The 13795-nt window shown below is 43.1% G+C and overlaps 1 protein-coding gene across 9 annotated transcripts in view; it reads left to right on the top strand.

Moving 5' to 3' along the window:
- Positions 1–13795, top strand: part of Fhod3 (formin homology 2 domain containing 3) — a 425688-nt gene that overhangs the window by 362188 nt on the left and 49705 nt on the right. For all 9 annotated transcript variants that reach the window (XM_076837398.2, XM_076837397.2, XM_076837399.2 and 6 more), the window contains 2 exons: positions 2513–2791; positions 8705–9585. In XM_076837398.2, coding sequence (XP_076693513.1) covers positions 2513–2791; positions 8705–9585 — 1160 coding nt within the window. The remainder of the gene's footprint in view (positions 1–2512; positions 2792–8704; positions 9586–13795) is intronic.

Here is a 13795-nt window from a genome sequence, read left to right as displayed (position 1 = left end):
GTGTGGCTTTGCCGCTGCTTGTATGTCCATTACCACACCAGTCCATTCGGCCCCTAGCCATTCAGGGGCCACATTGCTGCATAAGTCTCGTGTGTCAAGTGGAATAAGACGGTGGGTTTATGTGTGCTGAAGTCAAACAGTCATCAATCATGGATCCTCTCTACTCCTGCCCAACCTCCTGGGGATGGTGAGTAGACCTGGTTGTCCCTGCCGGTGACAGAGCCACCAAGAGGCCCCCAACCAGTGTTCCCCAGATGCTCGCCATTGAAAACTCAAATGCATGCCACATGCTAGGCTGCTGGAAGTGCATTATTGTTTTGATGTGGCTATTCTGAAGTTAAGTGTGCACAAACCCACATGCTTTCTTCTGTCAACCAAATGATGACGCTGCCGTTGCTGAAGCTCTGCCTTTGCCATGCTTGTAAAACTAATAGGGTTTTGTATCTCTTGGCTAAATACTATATTATCAAATAAAAAGAAATTACCATAAGTCTTTCCACACCAAAGGGGATTTTTCTGAAAGTCATATTCACTCTTTTCCATGCTGTCGTCCCCTTCTTGCAAAACTGTACAATGTGCCCATTCTCCAGCACACGGGCTCACGGTGTTCAGCCCTTTGGCTTCTTCCTGGTACTGCCAGCCTGGGCATTTTGTCTAGGAACTGTTCTAACACCACCTATTCCTAAAACCTTACCTCTAGGGACAGCCCCCAGGTGGCAGAGGGCCTTTGTTGCCCCCATTTCCTCCCACCAGGCTCTTAGAGGGAAGCAGATTCCTGGGCTGGGCTGGAGTCCTCAGCTGAACATGCACAAGGCATAATTAAACCCCAAACAGGCAGATGGGGAGGGCCCATTCCTCCACCCCCATATCCTACCTGAAGGGCATTGAGGAGATTCCCGTGGAGGAGGTTTGCTTCCCTGTGTTTGGAAATCACCCAGGAACACAGCAGACAACTGGCATTTCATACTGCTTCCTTCCATGCCCAACTTAGCTGCCTTGTTCTCAGAGGAAGAGGTCAGGGGTACTGTCCCAGGTAAGTCCTGGCAGAATGAGTTCTTACTGAGCAGCTGGGTGCTCCTGCCCAATAAGGTCTGGATTTTTCTTCCCCATGGTAGTGCCAGAGCCTGGCTGGCTGAAGGGCTGAGAATGCTCTGCATGCCCCATCACCAGTTGTCACTTGAGCCTGCAGAATTTCTCCATAGAGAGCTGCCTGATCTGCCTATTCCTCTGGGATCCAGGCAGATGAAGTTCTCGCTATCTGCATATCCTGCCTGGATTTCTTTATCATGTCTAGTAGTGTGTGCCTAGGACCTGAGCACTGCCCTTGGATGCGCTGCCAAGATTCCAGCAATGTGGCCTTGCCTAGTCCCAGGGTCCTATCCTCAGGAAGGACCCATCCTCCTCTGGGTTGTGCATATGGCAATTGGCTCAGAGATTTTTGTACTATCAGTCATTTTGCTGCCCATTCACAGTTCATAGCTGATGGCTTTGCTCAGCAAAAACATGCATACGCCTGACTGCCATTTCCCTGCTCCCTAGTGCACAAGCAAGAATGTAAGCATTTCATCTTGGTGTGAGCATTCAATCACCAGTCTTGATGGGTTTACAAATAGTCTTTAATGCCCATGAGTGATTCTTTTAAATGTTTTTCAAAATCGTGGACTAACTTTACATTATGAACAAAACAACATCCAAGCAATGGGTGATATGCCTCGGTGGTTTAGCCAGTGTTTCAGAAAACATCAGGATGCTGCTGCTTGTCAGATCGATTCCCTGTGGGTTTTGTCACTTTTCACCAGAAGAAGTTAAAAGAGCATGCGTTTTCTATTGCTGTGTAGCAAAATACTGTGCACACAGTGATGGAAAACGGCATTCGATTATTGTCTCCCACTGGGTCAGAAGTCCAGCTTGGCTCAACTGAATTCTTGGCCTAGCCTGTCATGAGGTGAAAATTAAGCTGGTGGCCAGCTGGGCTCTGATTAGGAAGCACTGGGAAGGGTCCACCTTCAGGCCCATTCAGGAGGTAGGCAGAACCCACCCAGGTCCTTGCACTTGTTGAACTGGGGTCCCTGTTCCTTGTTTTTATTCTCAGCTTCTAGAGGCCACCTCCATTCCTGTCACATGGCCCTCCATCTTGAAAGCCAGCAGTATGTGAAGGAAGATCCTCCTGCTTTTCACCTCTCTGGCTTTCTTTTCTGTTGCTAATTGGAAAACTCTCGATTTTAAAAGGTACACCTGATGGACTTGGGCCTAATTAATCTCCATATTTTAGTCAATCGATTTGGGACTTTTATCTCACAATCCACGATCCTTGCATGCGGTACCCTCTCACCCCTTAGTATCTGACTGGATCACCAGGGAACAGGAATCTTGGGAGCCATCTTGAGACTTGTGTTCATCACAGAGCAGCACAGAGGAATCGACCTCACATCCGTTCTCCCATCTTAGGTAACCCTCCCCTCTGCCAAGAAATCCCTGTTGTCAATGTACTCTCCACTCTTATCTTCACCAGTGAGTGCTGGGGATCCTGAGCCTGAATTGGAGGCAGAGGCAAGGCAAGTTGCCAATGAAGCCAGCCAGGACATAGCCTCTTCCCAAGGGGAAGCGGAGAGTGAAGGGGAGCGGGCCCTGGAGCAAGAGCCCGAAGAGCGAGCCTCCCTCAGTGAAAAAGAGAGGCAGAACGAGGAGGTGAACGAGAGGGACAACTGCTCCGCCTCCAGCATCTCGTCCTCCAGCAGCACCTTGGAAAGGGAAGAGAAAGAGGACAAGCTCTCCAGGGACAGGGCAACTGGTAAATGAAACCCCTTTCTGCAGGGAACCCAAGATAGAGGACCTGGTTTGCTACAGAGCCTGTCCATAGGCTGGCCTCCAAGGTGAACTGCTGGGACAGCTCACTCCCCGAGCTGTATCACCCAGCATCTGGACAGGAGGAGTACGGTCACACTAACGGCATGCTTCTCCCCAAAATCCTCTGCCCTGCTGTTGCATTTCTCACTTCCACAGGGAACAAAAAGGGTCCAGGCAATGAGTGCTTTTCCTGAAGAATGAGCCTTGGAGGAGAAACACATTTCACCATTTGCTTAGTTGTTGACAATAGTATGGGTGCCTTTTTTGGGTTCTGATTTCAGTTTAGAGACATGTCATATTGTTATCTACTCCCTTAAAAGTTTTTTAATAAGTGAAGTATGGGAAGCCTGGACTTTGAGAAGGAAATAGATTTATTAAATGAGTGTTTCTGAAACTTTGTGGTTCACAGTGTATTGAGGTCAATTTGATATGCTAAACTGGAATATACCAAATTTAGGTAGTTTTCTCCATTGTACTCAGGACTCCTGTTTTTCATAGATGAACATGCATTTCTTTATGAACTTTTAAGTATTACCCCTTTTATTAATTCAGTTCACCTGAGTATGGGGACTTTGTAGTTAAGGATCAAATGGAATGCTAGATTATAGATTTGGCCCCTAAGGACCTCACCTGAGATTAAGGAGATACCCTAGAAGGTTATAGATGTTGTTAATTTTATAGAAATTAACAAGGCATTTCAGAAGGTTATAGATGTTGTAACCATTCACGACATCTGACAGCACCAGGTTGATTTCCTGATGTGTGTGCTGTCAGGGTGTGCTGCCTTCCTCACCAACCACTCAATAGTGAAGCCTAATCTTACAGGCTTCCCTCTGTAAAGCTGCATACAAGGGATACACCCTCAGGTTCCAAAGCTGTACAGGGACTAATCAGCTACTGCTTGTACTTGTTAGTTCCCAGACTGAAAATATATTTGGCTCTGAAGCACAGAAGAATGAAAGAAAAAGGAATGAGTGAATAAAATTAGTCTTCTAAAATACCTGTCAATCAGTAGTACAGTCTAAAATAGTTCCTTTTAAAATATTTTCCAGTTAGGATGTGCCACTTGGTTTTTTTTCTAATCATGATATTATAACTAAAAACTGAGAAAATTTATTAATTTATATCCTAGAAATTGCCCTCAAAAATCTTGTGTGTTTAGTTGAAGATGTATGTGCCAAAAAGCATTACACAAATTGATATTTACTTAATTTCCTTCAAAGTCAGATTGTAGTTAGTATCACAAATTCTACTTGTACTATTGATGTTCATTGAAATTTTGATCATAGCTCATAGCACAGGGTGTATGGTGAGTCTTCTTGATCACTTTGGCCTTAAATCATATTTTATGTATTATGAGTAGCTTTAAGTATTATTCATCATATCTGGGTTTAGCATGCCCAAAAAACATCAACAAGTTGGATTAGTAAAAATAAGACGGGGAACAGGACTTTCTTGGATCAGGTTGTGCAGTATTTTTACCAAATAAGGACAACTTTCCAGAAATGGAGACTGCTACCAGTGAAGAACCATTGACTTTCTACTAGAAGTGGATGGTGTCCAAGTTGTGTAGACTCAGGAATCAGGATTTCACAGTGATTTCTCTCCAGTGCTGTGAAGAGCTTTGATCATGTTTATTTGCACTAGCTTATGGGTTTTTAAAAACTCCCACTGCTCCTAGGCACCTATAGCCACAGAGTCAGGGCAGTTCTGTCATAGTAGCTTTTGCTTTCAAAATGTTCTCAGTTAAATTATAAACTTTAGAGGTAATTGCAATTATTACCAATATCATTTCTAATCATTGTGTCTATTATTGAAAAATGAGTGGTCAGCCTGAAAGAGACTCATCTTATTCCAGTCTGGTGGTGCTATTTTTCTTTCACACGTTCTGCTGTATGGCCCAAGTATGAGAAGCTTTGGCATAGCATTCATTGCCCTTAGTTAAAAATCACTTGTGTAATTGTCTGTTGTTTACACTTAAATGTCAGCTTTGTGAGGATGAGATGTCTATCAGGTTCACTGTGAGCCCTCAAGTCCTCACTCTGTGCCTAGAGCACAATAGTCTCACAAAGTCATCAGTGGGTAAATGAATGAAGAGGCGTCTGGTCCCCTTGTTCTTGATGTCAGTGGAGCCCAGCAGAGAGCTGAGCCTTCATGCTCACCTGGCATAAACAGCGGGTAATACTGCATTTGGAGGGAGCACTAGTCTGCAGTGATCTCCCCAACCCAGAGTCAAAGAGGACTGATAGGGACCGTAGCCTCCACCTCTACCTAGAGACGATGATGCAATATAAATCAGTGGTCTGCTTTCCCTGGGAAGATGGCTCTGGGACCAAGGAGGTGGGGGGGAACTGAAATTTTGTCATACTCATCTGTGCTGAGACAGTGTGAGTCGGCACCCTTGCCAGGGTGATGACAGCATCACACGCCAGGGAGCTAAACACCTATTCCCACCAAGATCTGAATGCTATACCAGGAAAGGGTGACTGCCTGCTAAGAGAAGATTCAATAGGATGCAAATATGACACACATTTGCTAGGATATGATTGAAAAGTATTCATCCTATCAAGAACCAGAGCAAGTACAACTTGAAAAAGAGAGCCAACAGATGCCAACACAGATGAGTTTCACATTGGAATTATGTGACAAGAATGTTGAAGCAGCCATCATAATAAATCTTCAATAACTTGGGATGTACATAAAGAAAATGAAGTAGAATATGTATGAAAAAGAACCAGGGGTAAATTACAGAACTAAAAGGGTTAGTAACCAAAATAACTAAGTGGGGTGGATTTAATTAATAGATTAGAGACAACAAAGGAAATAGTCAACTCAAAAATAAGGTCAGTAGAAATCAATCTTAACAGAAGAAATAGCAAAAAATGGATAGACACTACAGTTCCTCAGAGACAAGTGGAACTAATAATAATAATAGGTCTGACATCCTTGTCACTGGAGTCTGAGAAAGAGCACAGGGCTGAAAACATGTTTGAAGAAATACTGTCCAAAAATGTCCCAAGTCTGTCAAAAGGCATAAACATCCAGGTTTATGAAGCTGAGACAACCCGAATTTGGTCCAAAGACATCCACACCAAGACAAATAATAAACTTATGAAAACTAAAGAGCCAAAACGAAGTTTTAAAGGAGGCTAGAAAGAAATATGTGACAATAGGGGAACACAGATTTCTGGGAGAGCTCATCTACACACACAGAAGCCAGTAGGAAGGGCACAGCATTTTATTAGTGCCAGAAACAACTGTCAACCGTAAGTTCTGTATCCAGCAAAAGTATACTTTAAAGAATAAAGGGAACATAAGGGTTTCTAAAATGGATACAAACTAGGAGAATCCATCACTGGCAGACTTTCCCTTCAAGAATGGTGGAAGGATGTTCTCTGAACAGAAATGAAATGATAATGGAAGGCTTGGAATTTCAGGAAGGGAAGAACAGAATGGGTGGAAATAGGGTAAAGAAATAGACTTTCTCCTCAGGTTTCTGAAATAATATTTGAAAGTTGAAGCAAAAGTTTTAATATCATTTGATAAAAATAGTATTTCTCTGTATATAGAAGAAATATTTCAGATAATTTTGAAAGCATAGATGGTAAAAGGAACTACACAGAAGTCAAGTTTTCTTCACTGCACTTAAAGTGGTTAAACTTCAACACTTGTAGATCACGGCAGGTTAGTGTGTAATAATACCCACAACAACCACTGAGAAAAATGCTTTAATGTACATAAAAACACTATAAGAATAATTTCTAAAAAATATTCAAGTAATGCACAATAGCCAAGAAAGGAGAAATTGGCGGGGGGACCAAAATGGCAGACTTAAGCCCTAACATTTCAATAGTTACTTTACATTAAAAGAGATTGACAGTGGATTTTTTAAAAAAGCTTAATTACATGCTGTCTGTATGGAACTCTTTTCAAACATGATGATCCAAAGTTTGAATGTTAAAAGTTGGGAAAAGGGATATCAAGCAAACATTGATCAAAGAAAAGTAGAAGTAATTATGTTAATATCAGATAAAGTAGACTTCAGAGCAAAGGAAATTACTAAAGACAAAAAGGGACACCATAAAATGATTAAAGTAGATAAATGATAGGATCAAAGTATGTTTTATGTGTATATGAAAATGTCATGCAGAAATCTATTTTGTATAATAATCTAATTTTTAAAAGACATAAAAGAGAAAAGGCAAGAAAACTAGCCAGGTACAAAAACTATCAAGAAATACACTTTTCCCTGTTGCCAGAAAATGAAAGGCCAACATTTCCCATCAAATGGAAAAAGAACCAGCCTGTCTGTTGAGACTAGGCCACTCACCTATTGTGGCATTGAACAGTAGGACAACTTTACAGGGACAACTTGTGCAGGCTGGGCCCAGGGTCTTGGCAGTAGAGTGTGATGAGGAAAGTGGCTGGATTCTGGCTGTAACATGAGGATTTAGTCGGCATAGGAGGCTCCTTGGTATGTAGAAGATGAAAAAATAGGAGTTGAGGGCGATCTCAGTGTCTATGGAATTGACAGCAAGGTGCATGAAGCCACCCCAGCTGAGAGAGCAAACCACTGCAGAAGGTGCTATGGTGAGGGCAGAGAACCCGGGAATGTGAAAGCTCTGAGACTAGATGAACTGATGACTATAAGAGTGGGGTAGATTAAAAGAGGAGAGCAATGGACATTTAAAGGAAAAACAAGGAGAAGTTGGGGAAGGAGCAGCGGAAAGAAGGAAAGTGAATGTTGTACCCTGGCAGGGGACAGAGAAGAAGGGGGAGATCAGCTTTGTCTAGTGAAGGTCACGGTCACTTGGAAAGGAGCAGCTTTGAAGACCATTGGGAACAAAAGCTCATTTGAGTTCTAGAGAAAAAAAAAGAAAAATTGGAGACAGTGAGCAAAACAACTCTTATACTCTTGTAAATGGTGTGACCTTAAAGGAGAAAAGTTGGGTGACTGGTGAAGACAGAAATGGGGTCAAGAAAGTCTACTTGGTTTTTTTTATGGAAGAAATTAAATTACTCAGGCTGGGGTTGTAGCTCAATGATACAGCACTTGCTTAGCATGTGTGAAGCACTGGGTTCAATTCCCAGCACCACATATAAGAGGTAAAAGCCCATAAACAACTAAGAGTTTTTAAAGAGAAATGAGTCATATTCTTCCAGTAGGAGAAGCCTGGGAGATGCAGGACAGAATCATTGGCACGGGCTCCTAATGTAACAGTTGAACCCTGCTAAAGGACAGTTTGTTTTCAGTCACAGGAGGGAGGCTTCTTCCTGGTTTTAGGTGCAGGTGGGAGGGTAGAGATGGAATGGAGGCTCTGGAAGATCTTCTGACTTCATCTGTTAAGTTGGTAAATTAGCTGAAGATGAGATGGGAAGGGAGGGAGAGGAGAGGGGTGTGGAAAGTTCTGGTGGTGGTAAGCCATCATGAACTTCAAGTGAAGCCAATGGCATGGTTTGTATGGATGCAGAGTTTGGGGAGAGACAAAGGTAACCTTACAGCCCCTCCAGTGCCTGCTCTGGGCCAGGGAACTGCTTCCTTCCCTTTTTTGTATAGTTAGAAAAGAGGCCCCTTGCCTGTGACCTGGTGGGTCCTGACCAGCTGCCACAGGAGGGCAGAGAAGGTGAGGAAAATTTCTCCCGTGAACCCAGGTGGGAGCACTATGATACATGGAAGGGGTCCTGGTCCTGGAGTAAGCCGTCAGTCTCAGCCCTTTCTGCTTTAATTGCTTTATTTCAGTGTCTCTTTCTGAAGTCACTCCATGTGTCCTGTCCCTGTGTCACCTCATTGGTTTTCTCATGGACGTAAAGCCCCCTTGCCACCTTCTCACTGTCATTTTCTTCTGTGTGCCTTCAGGTGTGTGGTCCACAGGCATTCAGGATGCAGGTGTAAATGGACAGTGTGGCGATATCCTCACCAACAAACGGTTCATGCTGGACATGCTGTATGCCCATAACAGAAAGTCCACGGATGACGAGGAGAAGGACGAGAGAGAGACCAGGAGCAAGGAGCCGGAGGCGGAGGCCGTGGCCAGCCTCGCCTCCAGGATATCCACCCTGCAGGCCAACTCTCAGGCCCAGGACGAGAGCGTCAGGAGGGTGGACGTCGAATGTTTGGACAACCGGGGAAGCGTAAAAGCATTTGCTGAGAAATTCAACAGCGGGGACCTGGGGAGAGGCCCCATCTCTGAGGATGGGTCCAATGACAAGGTCCCCGAGACGGCGCCTGCGCAGCTGAAAACAGAGTCTGATTACATCTGGGACCAGCTCATGGCCAATCCTCGGGAGCTCAAAATCCAAGACATGGATTTCACTGATCTGGGAGAGGAGGACGACATTGATGTCCTGGACGTGGACCTGGGTCACAGGGAAGCCCCAGGACCACCACCTCCACCTCCGCCCACCTTTCTGGGTCTGCCACCCCCGCCCCCACCGCCCCTGTTGGACAGCGTCCCACCCCCTCCAGTCCCTGGTAATTTATTGGCTCCTCCTCCTCCAGTGTTTAACTCTCCTCAGGGCTTAGGGTGGTCCCAGGTACCCAGGGGTCAGCCCGCATTCACGAAGAAAAAGAAGACCATCCGTCTGTTCTGGAATGAAGTCAGGCCTTTTGATTGGCCATGTAAGAACAACCGCCGCTGCAGAGAATTCCTATGGTCGAAACTGGAACCCATTAAGGTGGACACTTCCAAACTGGAGCACCTGTTTGAGTCTAAATCCAAGGAACTGTCTGTCACAAAGGTAGGTCTGGGCTCTAGCATGTTTATTGATTTGCATTGGGGTAGGGCTGAAGAAATAAAGACCCCCCCCCCCCAAAAAATGTAATTTTGGCTATTTGGTTAAAAAAAAAAAAAAACCCTGGTATATATATATATATATATATTTTTTTTAAATCTGACCTTTAGGATAGTAATCCTGTGGCACATGGTTGATGTAAGTTATGTGAGTGGAACATCAGTTCCATCATGCAAAACAGCTTTCGGAGACTCGGATAACCTTAAAAAAAAAAAAAAAAAAAAAAGCCCAAGAAGGTTAGCTACACAGAGCACAGTCCAGTAGCGGATATTAGTATTAACTAGAAGTGGCCTTGCTGATTTAGTAGACTCAGTCGATGTGTTTACCTTCAGGGATTATGGTTGATAGTAGTATCATGAACTTCAGCTGTGGCTCCTCAATGCTTTTACAAAGACAATAATTCAGTGACATTTCTTTGGATAATCCCCTAACTGATACACCATAGTACAACTATTGGATATTTCCCAGTGGCCACATATTCATCCTATAAATATTACATATGCTTCTAAATTTCATTTTTAAAAAGTATTTTTTAGTTGTTGATGGACCTTTTTTTATTTGTTTGAGGTGCTGAGAATCAAACCCAGTGCCTCACACATGCCAGGCAACCTGAGCCACAACCCCAGTCCTAAATTTCTTATTGTTTAAAATGTTTGGTAGACTGTAAACCTTCCTGCTGTGATATTATTAAGAGATGTTGGGTCCACTTTTATAGATGGGAAACACTGCCCATGAAATTATGGTTAGTGATGCAATATACCAGATCACAGAATGCGTGTCTCACCAGTTCAATGCAATAATGTCTCCTTCACACATTTTAAAGAACTAAGAAAACAACCAAAAACAACAACAACAACAAAAACCCAAAAACTTGTGACTCAGGGTATATTCCAGTTTTAAAACAGGCTTGAAACCATCTGCTCTCCTTAAGAACTTGGGGTTTGAAAAAGTACTTTTAAGTATAATGTAGAGTAAACATTGCAAGTGTTTGTTATCATGAGTCAATTAGAACTCTATATTGCTGCCCTGTTCTTGAATCATCTTTTGGGGTGAATAAAGCTGCCTGAGTCGGGCCTTCAGAACTGACTGAAGACTAATATACTATCAGCCCTCCATGTCCGTGGGAAAATATTCAAAAACTTTTGTCTGTACTGAACATGTACAGACTTTCTTGTCATTGTTTCCTGAACAATAGTTTTAACAACTATGTACATAGCATTTATGTAGTACTAGGTAACATAAGCAACCTAGAGATAAAAGTATATGGGATGATGTGCATAGGTTATATGCAGATGCTATGCTACTCTATATAGCAGACCTGAGCCTCTGAGGATTATGGTGTCCTTGAATGGTTTTGTCACCAATCTCCCATGGATACTGAGGAACAAGTATATTGAGAAATTTGCAAAATTGATTCTAGAAGTTGAAGAGTCAAGCACCAATTCTGAATCCAAACTGTGCAGGACAAGAGTACCCTACAAACAAGGTAGTGCCTGTCCTTGCTGTGCGATGCCAAAAAGCCTGTTAGGGGAGCTGTCATTGATAAATTTTCTCTTGAAACCCGTGTTGAGGCTCTTAAACTACTTGCCACTCTTTGCTGGTTGGCATTTGCCCCAGTGTCTCTTTCTGCCCAGTCTGAGTGAGGATGTGATTCTAAATTGGTTACAGTCTTAGGAATCCCCTCAAATAAAGTAAAGCTTTCTCATTTGTAAACCCAAACTGCTGAGGTCTAACATTTAAAAAAAAAATCATGTTACTCCTGCATTTCAGTTAAAAGTGGGTCTAGCTTTTGCCTTCTTAAGAAAATAACACCCAGGAAGGTAGTGCTGGACCCTTACTCTTGGTGTGCTTGTGTCCATACTGGTTCCACGTGGTGTTGAGCAACCCACATGCCCATTTCTGATTGTTACATTCAGACTGGCATTTGGGAGAACAGCTGGGGTTAAGACAGCAGTCCCTGGCTGCCAGAAGTCACCCACAACCTGCTTTTCTGGCACCACCCCAGACCCACTGATCCAGTTAGCCAGCCTCCCCCTCCCCCTCCCCTCCCTCCTCCCCCTCCCCTCCCTCCTCCCTCCCTCCTCCCTCCCCTCCCTCCTCCCTCCCCTCCCCCCCCTTGTGTGCTCTTTCAGCAGGTTGTACTCATCACCCTTGGAGTTTGCTGGCGAGAGGCTATCCCTTGACTCAGGGTTGAGAAGAATGAAAAAGAGTAATGGTTTGGCAGCATAGGCACTTCTAACTTAATTTTTTTTTACAATGGAAATACCAAGACTAATTTGCCCTGAGAAGACCCAAAATGAGTGATTCACCTGCTCCCTCCTCTGCTTGGTTCCATGTGGCTGGATTGGTTGATGATAAGATTGGGGTTTCTGTCCTCTCTGTACCTGGAGGTTTCATTTTTACCTGAACTATGTAGTTACCTCTTAAAATACTGTAATGACTAGATGATGGATAAATGTTTGCCTAGTTTTTGTCCAGTGTGGACATAAGAGGAAAGTAATATACAGTCAGCCCTCCATATCCGAGGGAAAATATTCAAAAACTTTTGTCTGTACTGAACATGTACAGACTTTCTTGTCATTGTTCTCTGAACAATAGTTTAACAACTATGTATGTACATAGCATTTATGTTGTATTAGGTAATATAAGTAACCTAGAGATAAAAGTATATGGGATGATGTGTACAGGTTATATGCAGATACTGTGCTACTTTATATAGCAGACCTGAGCCTCTGAGGATTATGGTGTCCTTGAATGGCTTTGTCACCAATCTACCATGGATACTGAGGAACAAGTATATTGAGAAGTTTACCAAATTGATTCTACAATGAGACACAGGAGCCTGTACCTTTGGGTTTTTGTTGTTGTTGTTTTTGGAATAGAAAAATGTGAGCAGGAGCTTATTTTAAAAGGTGACCAAAAAAAATTCAAATTAGGACTAAAACACATCACTTTGGAGAGGTGTATCCATTTTATGTATGGTCTCAATTCAGACATAACCAATTTTACCTCTGTTTCTAATCATTGATTTTCATAAAAAACAGCTGTAAATAGCCACTTCCGAATTCTGGCTCATGAGAAGTTTTTCATTAAACACATTGGACTGAAACAAAAATGAAATAGACTTCATAAGACAGCAGAAAACAAAGGAAATGGGTTTTAGTTTCCATTGGAAAACTAACACCAGATCCGAGTTATAGGACATGGTTGTGACCATCCAAGTCACCCCCAAACAGTCACAAGCCAGAGCCAAGGCTGGAGTGACCATTTAATGAGCATGAAAAGGGCAAAAAGATGTGCTTTCTTGTTTCCTTTCAAAATAGTTTCTGAAACGGAATCCCCTCCGCAGGAAATACATACAGCTTTGTAGTAAGATGGCTTTGGTTGTGTTTTGTGGAGAAAGGCAGAAATCTTTGCTAAACTGCACGTTGTATTTCTACTGCTGGTCTGAGATGTGGCAAATCACATAGGAGATTAAATGAACCCCTGGAAAGATGTCAGGGTGGAAAGCTCTAGGTGAAAAGCTCCTGCAAAGCTTATGGGTTTGACATGGGGAGCCCCAAGAGGTGGCCTCCCAGCTCTTGTGCCTCATCAGGGACAAGTTATCACCAGACCGAGAAACGAAAGGAATAGAACAGGAGACCAGAAAGATGAGGACTTAGTTTCCCTTTGGGGGCCTGATGGTACCTTGCTTTCTTGCGTTCACAGGTTTTCTCCCATGAAAACCTAATCAATTTGGATATTAGTTTAACTTCATTTACGCCTAAATTTCAGAATACATCAGAAACTACTAACAGTGACTTTTAAAGCAAATTTGGGAGTAGTGATTTGATTGATTGGAGGATAAGCCTGGCCTGGGCTGTTTATAAAGCACCTCAGGGACTTTTGAGTACAACCAAGGTTGTGACTTGGCTGATTTAAAGTGACAAATGAGGCACCACAAGGGCATTGCCTCCCTATCAACACCTCCCACAGTGAGGCCCTGATCCATTTTACTGAGATGAAAAACATCCCTACACTACATTCAAGGTCAGGGCATAAGGGAATATATTATTTTATTTAACATCAACCTCAGACAACCTGAATTCTACCTAGAAATTCAAGACAGGTCCTCATGTATGTCTCCTGGTTAGGGTAATAGATACATGACCACAGA

The sequence above is a fragment of the Callospermophilus lateralis genome, chromosome 17 (assembly GCF_048772815.1).
Source record: "Callospermophilus lateralis isolate mCalLat2 chromosome 17, mCalLat2.hap1, whole genome shotgun sequence".
NCBI classification, from domain to species: Eukaryota; Metazoa; Chordata; class Mammalia; order Rodentia; family Sciuridae; genus Callospermophilus; species Callospermophilus lateralis.
Note: the sequence above shows the minus strand (reverse complement) of the source record. Positions and strands in the feature narration are given on the sequence as shown.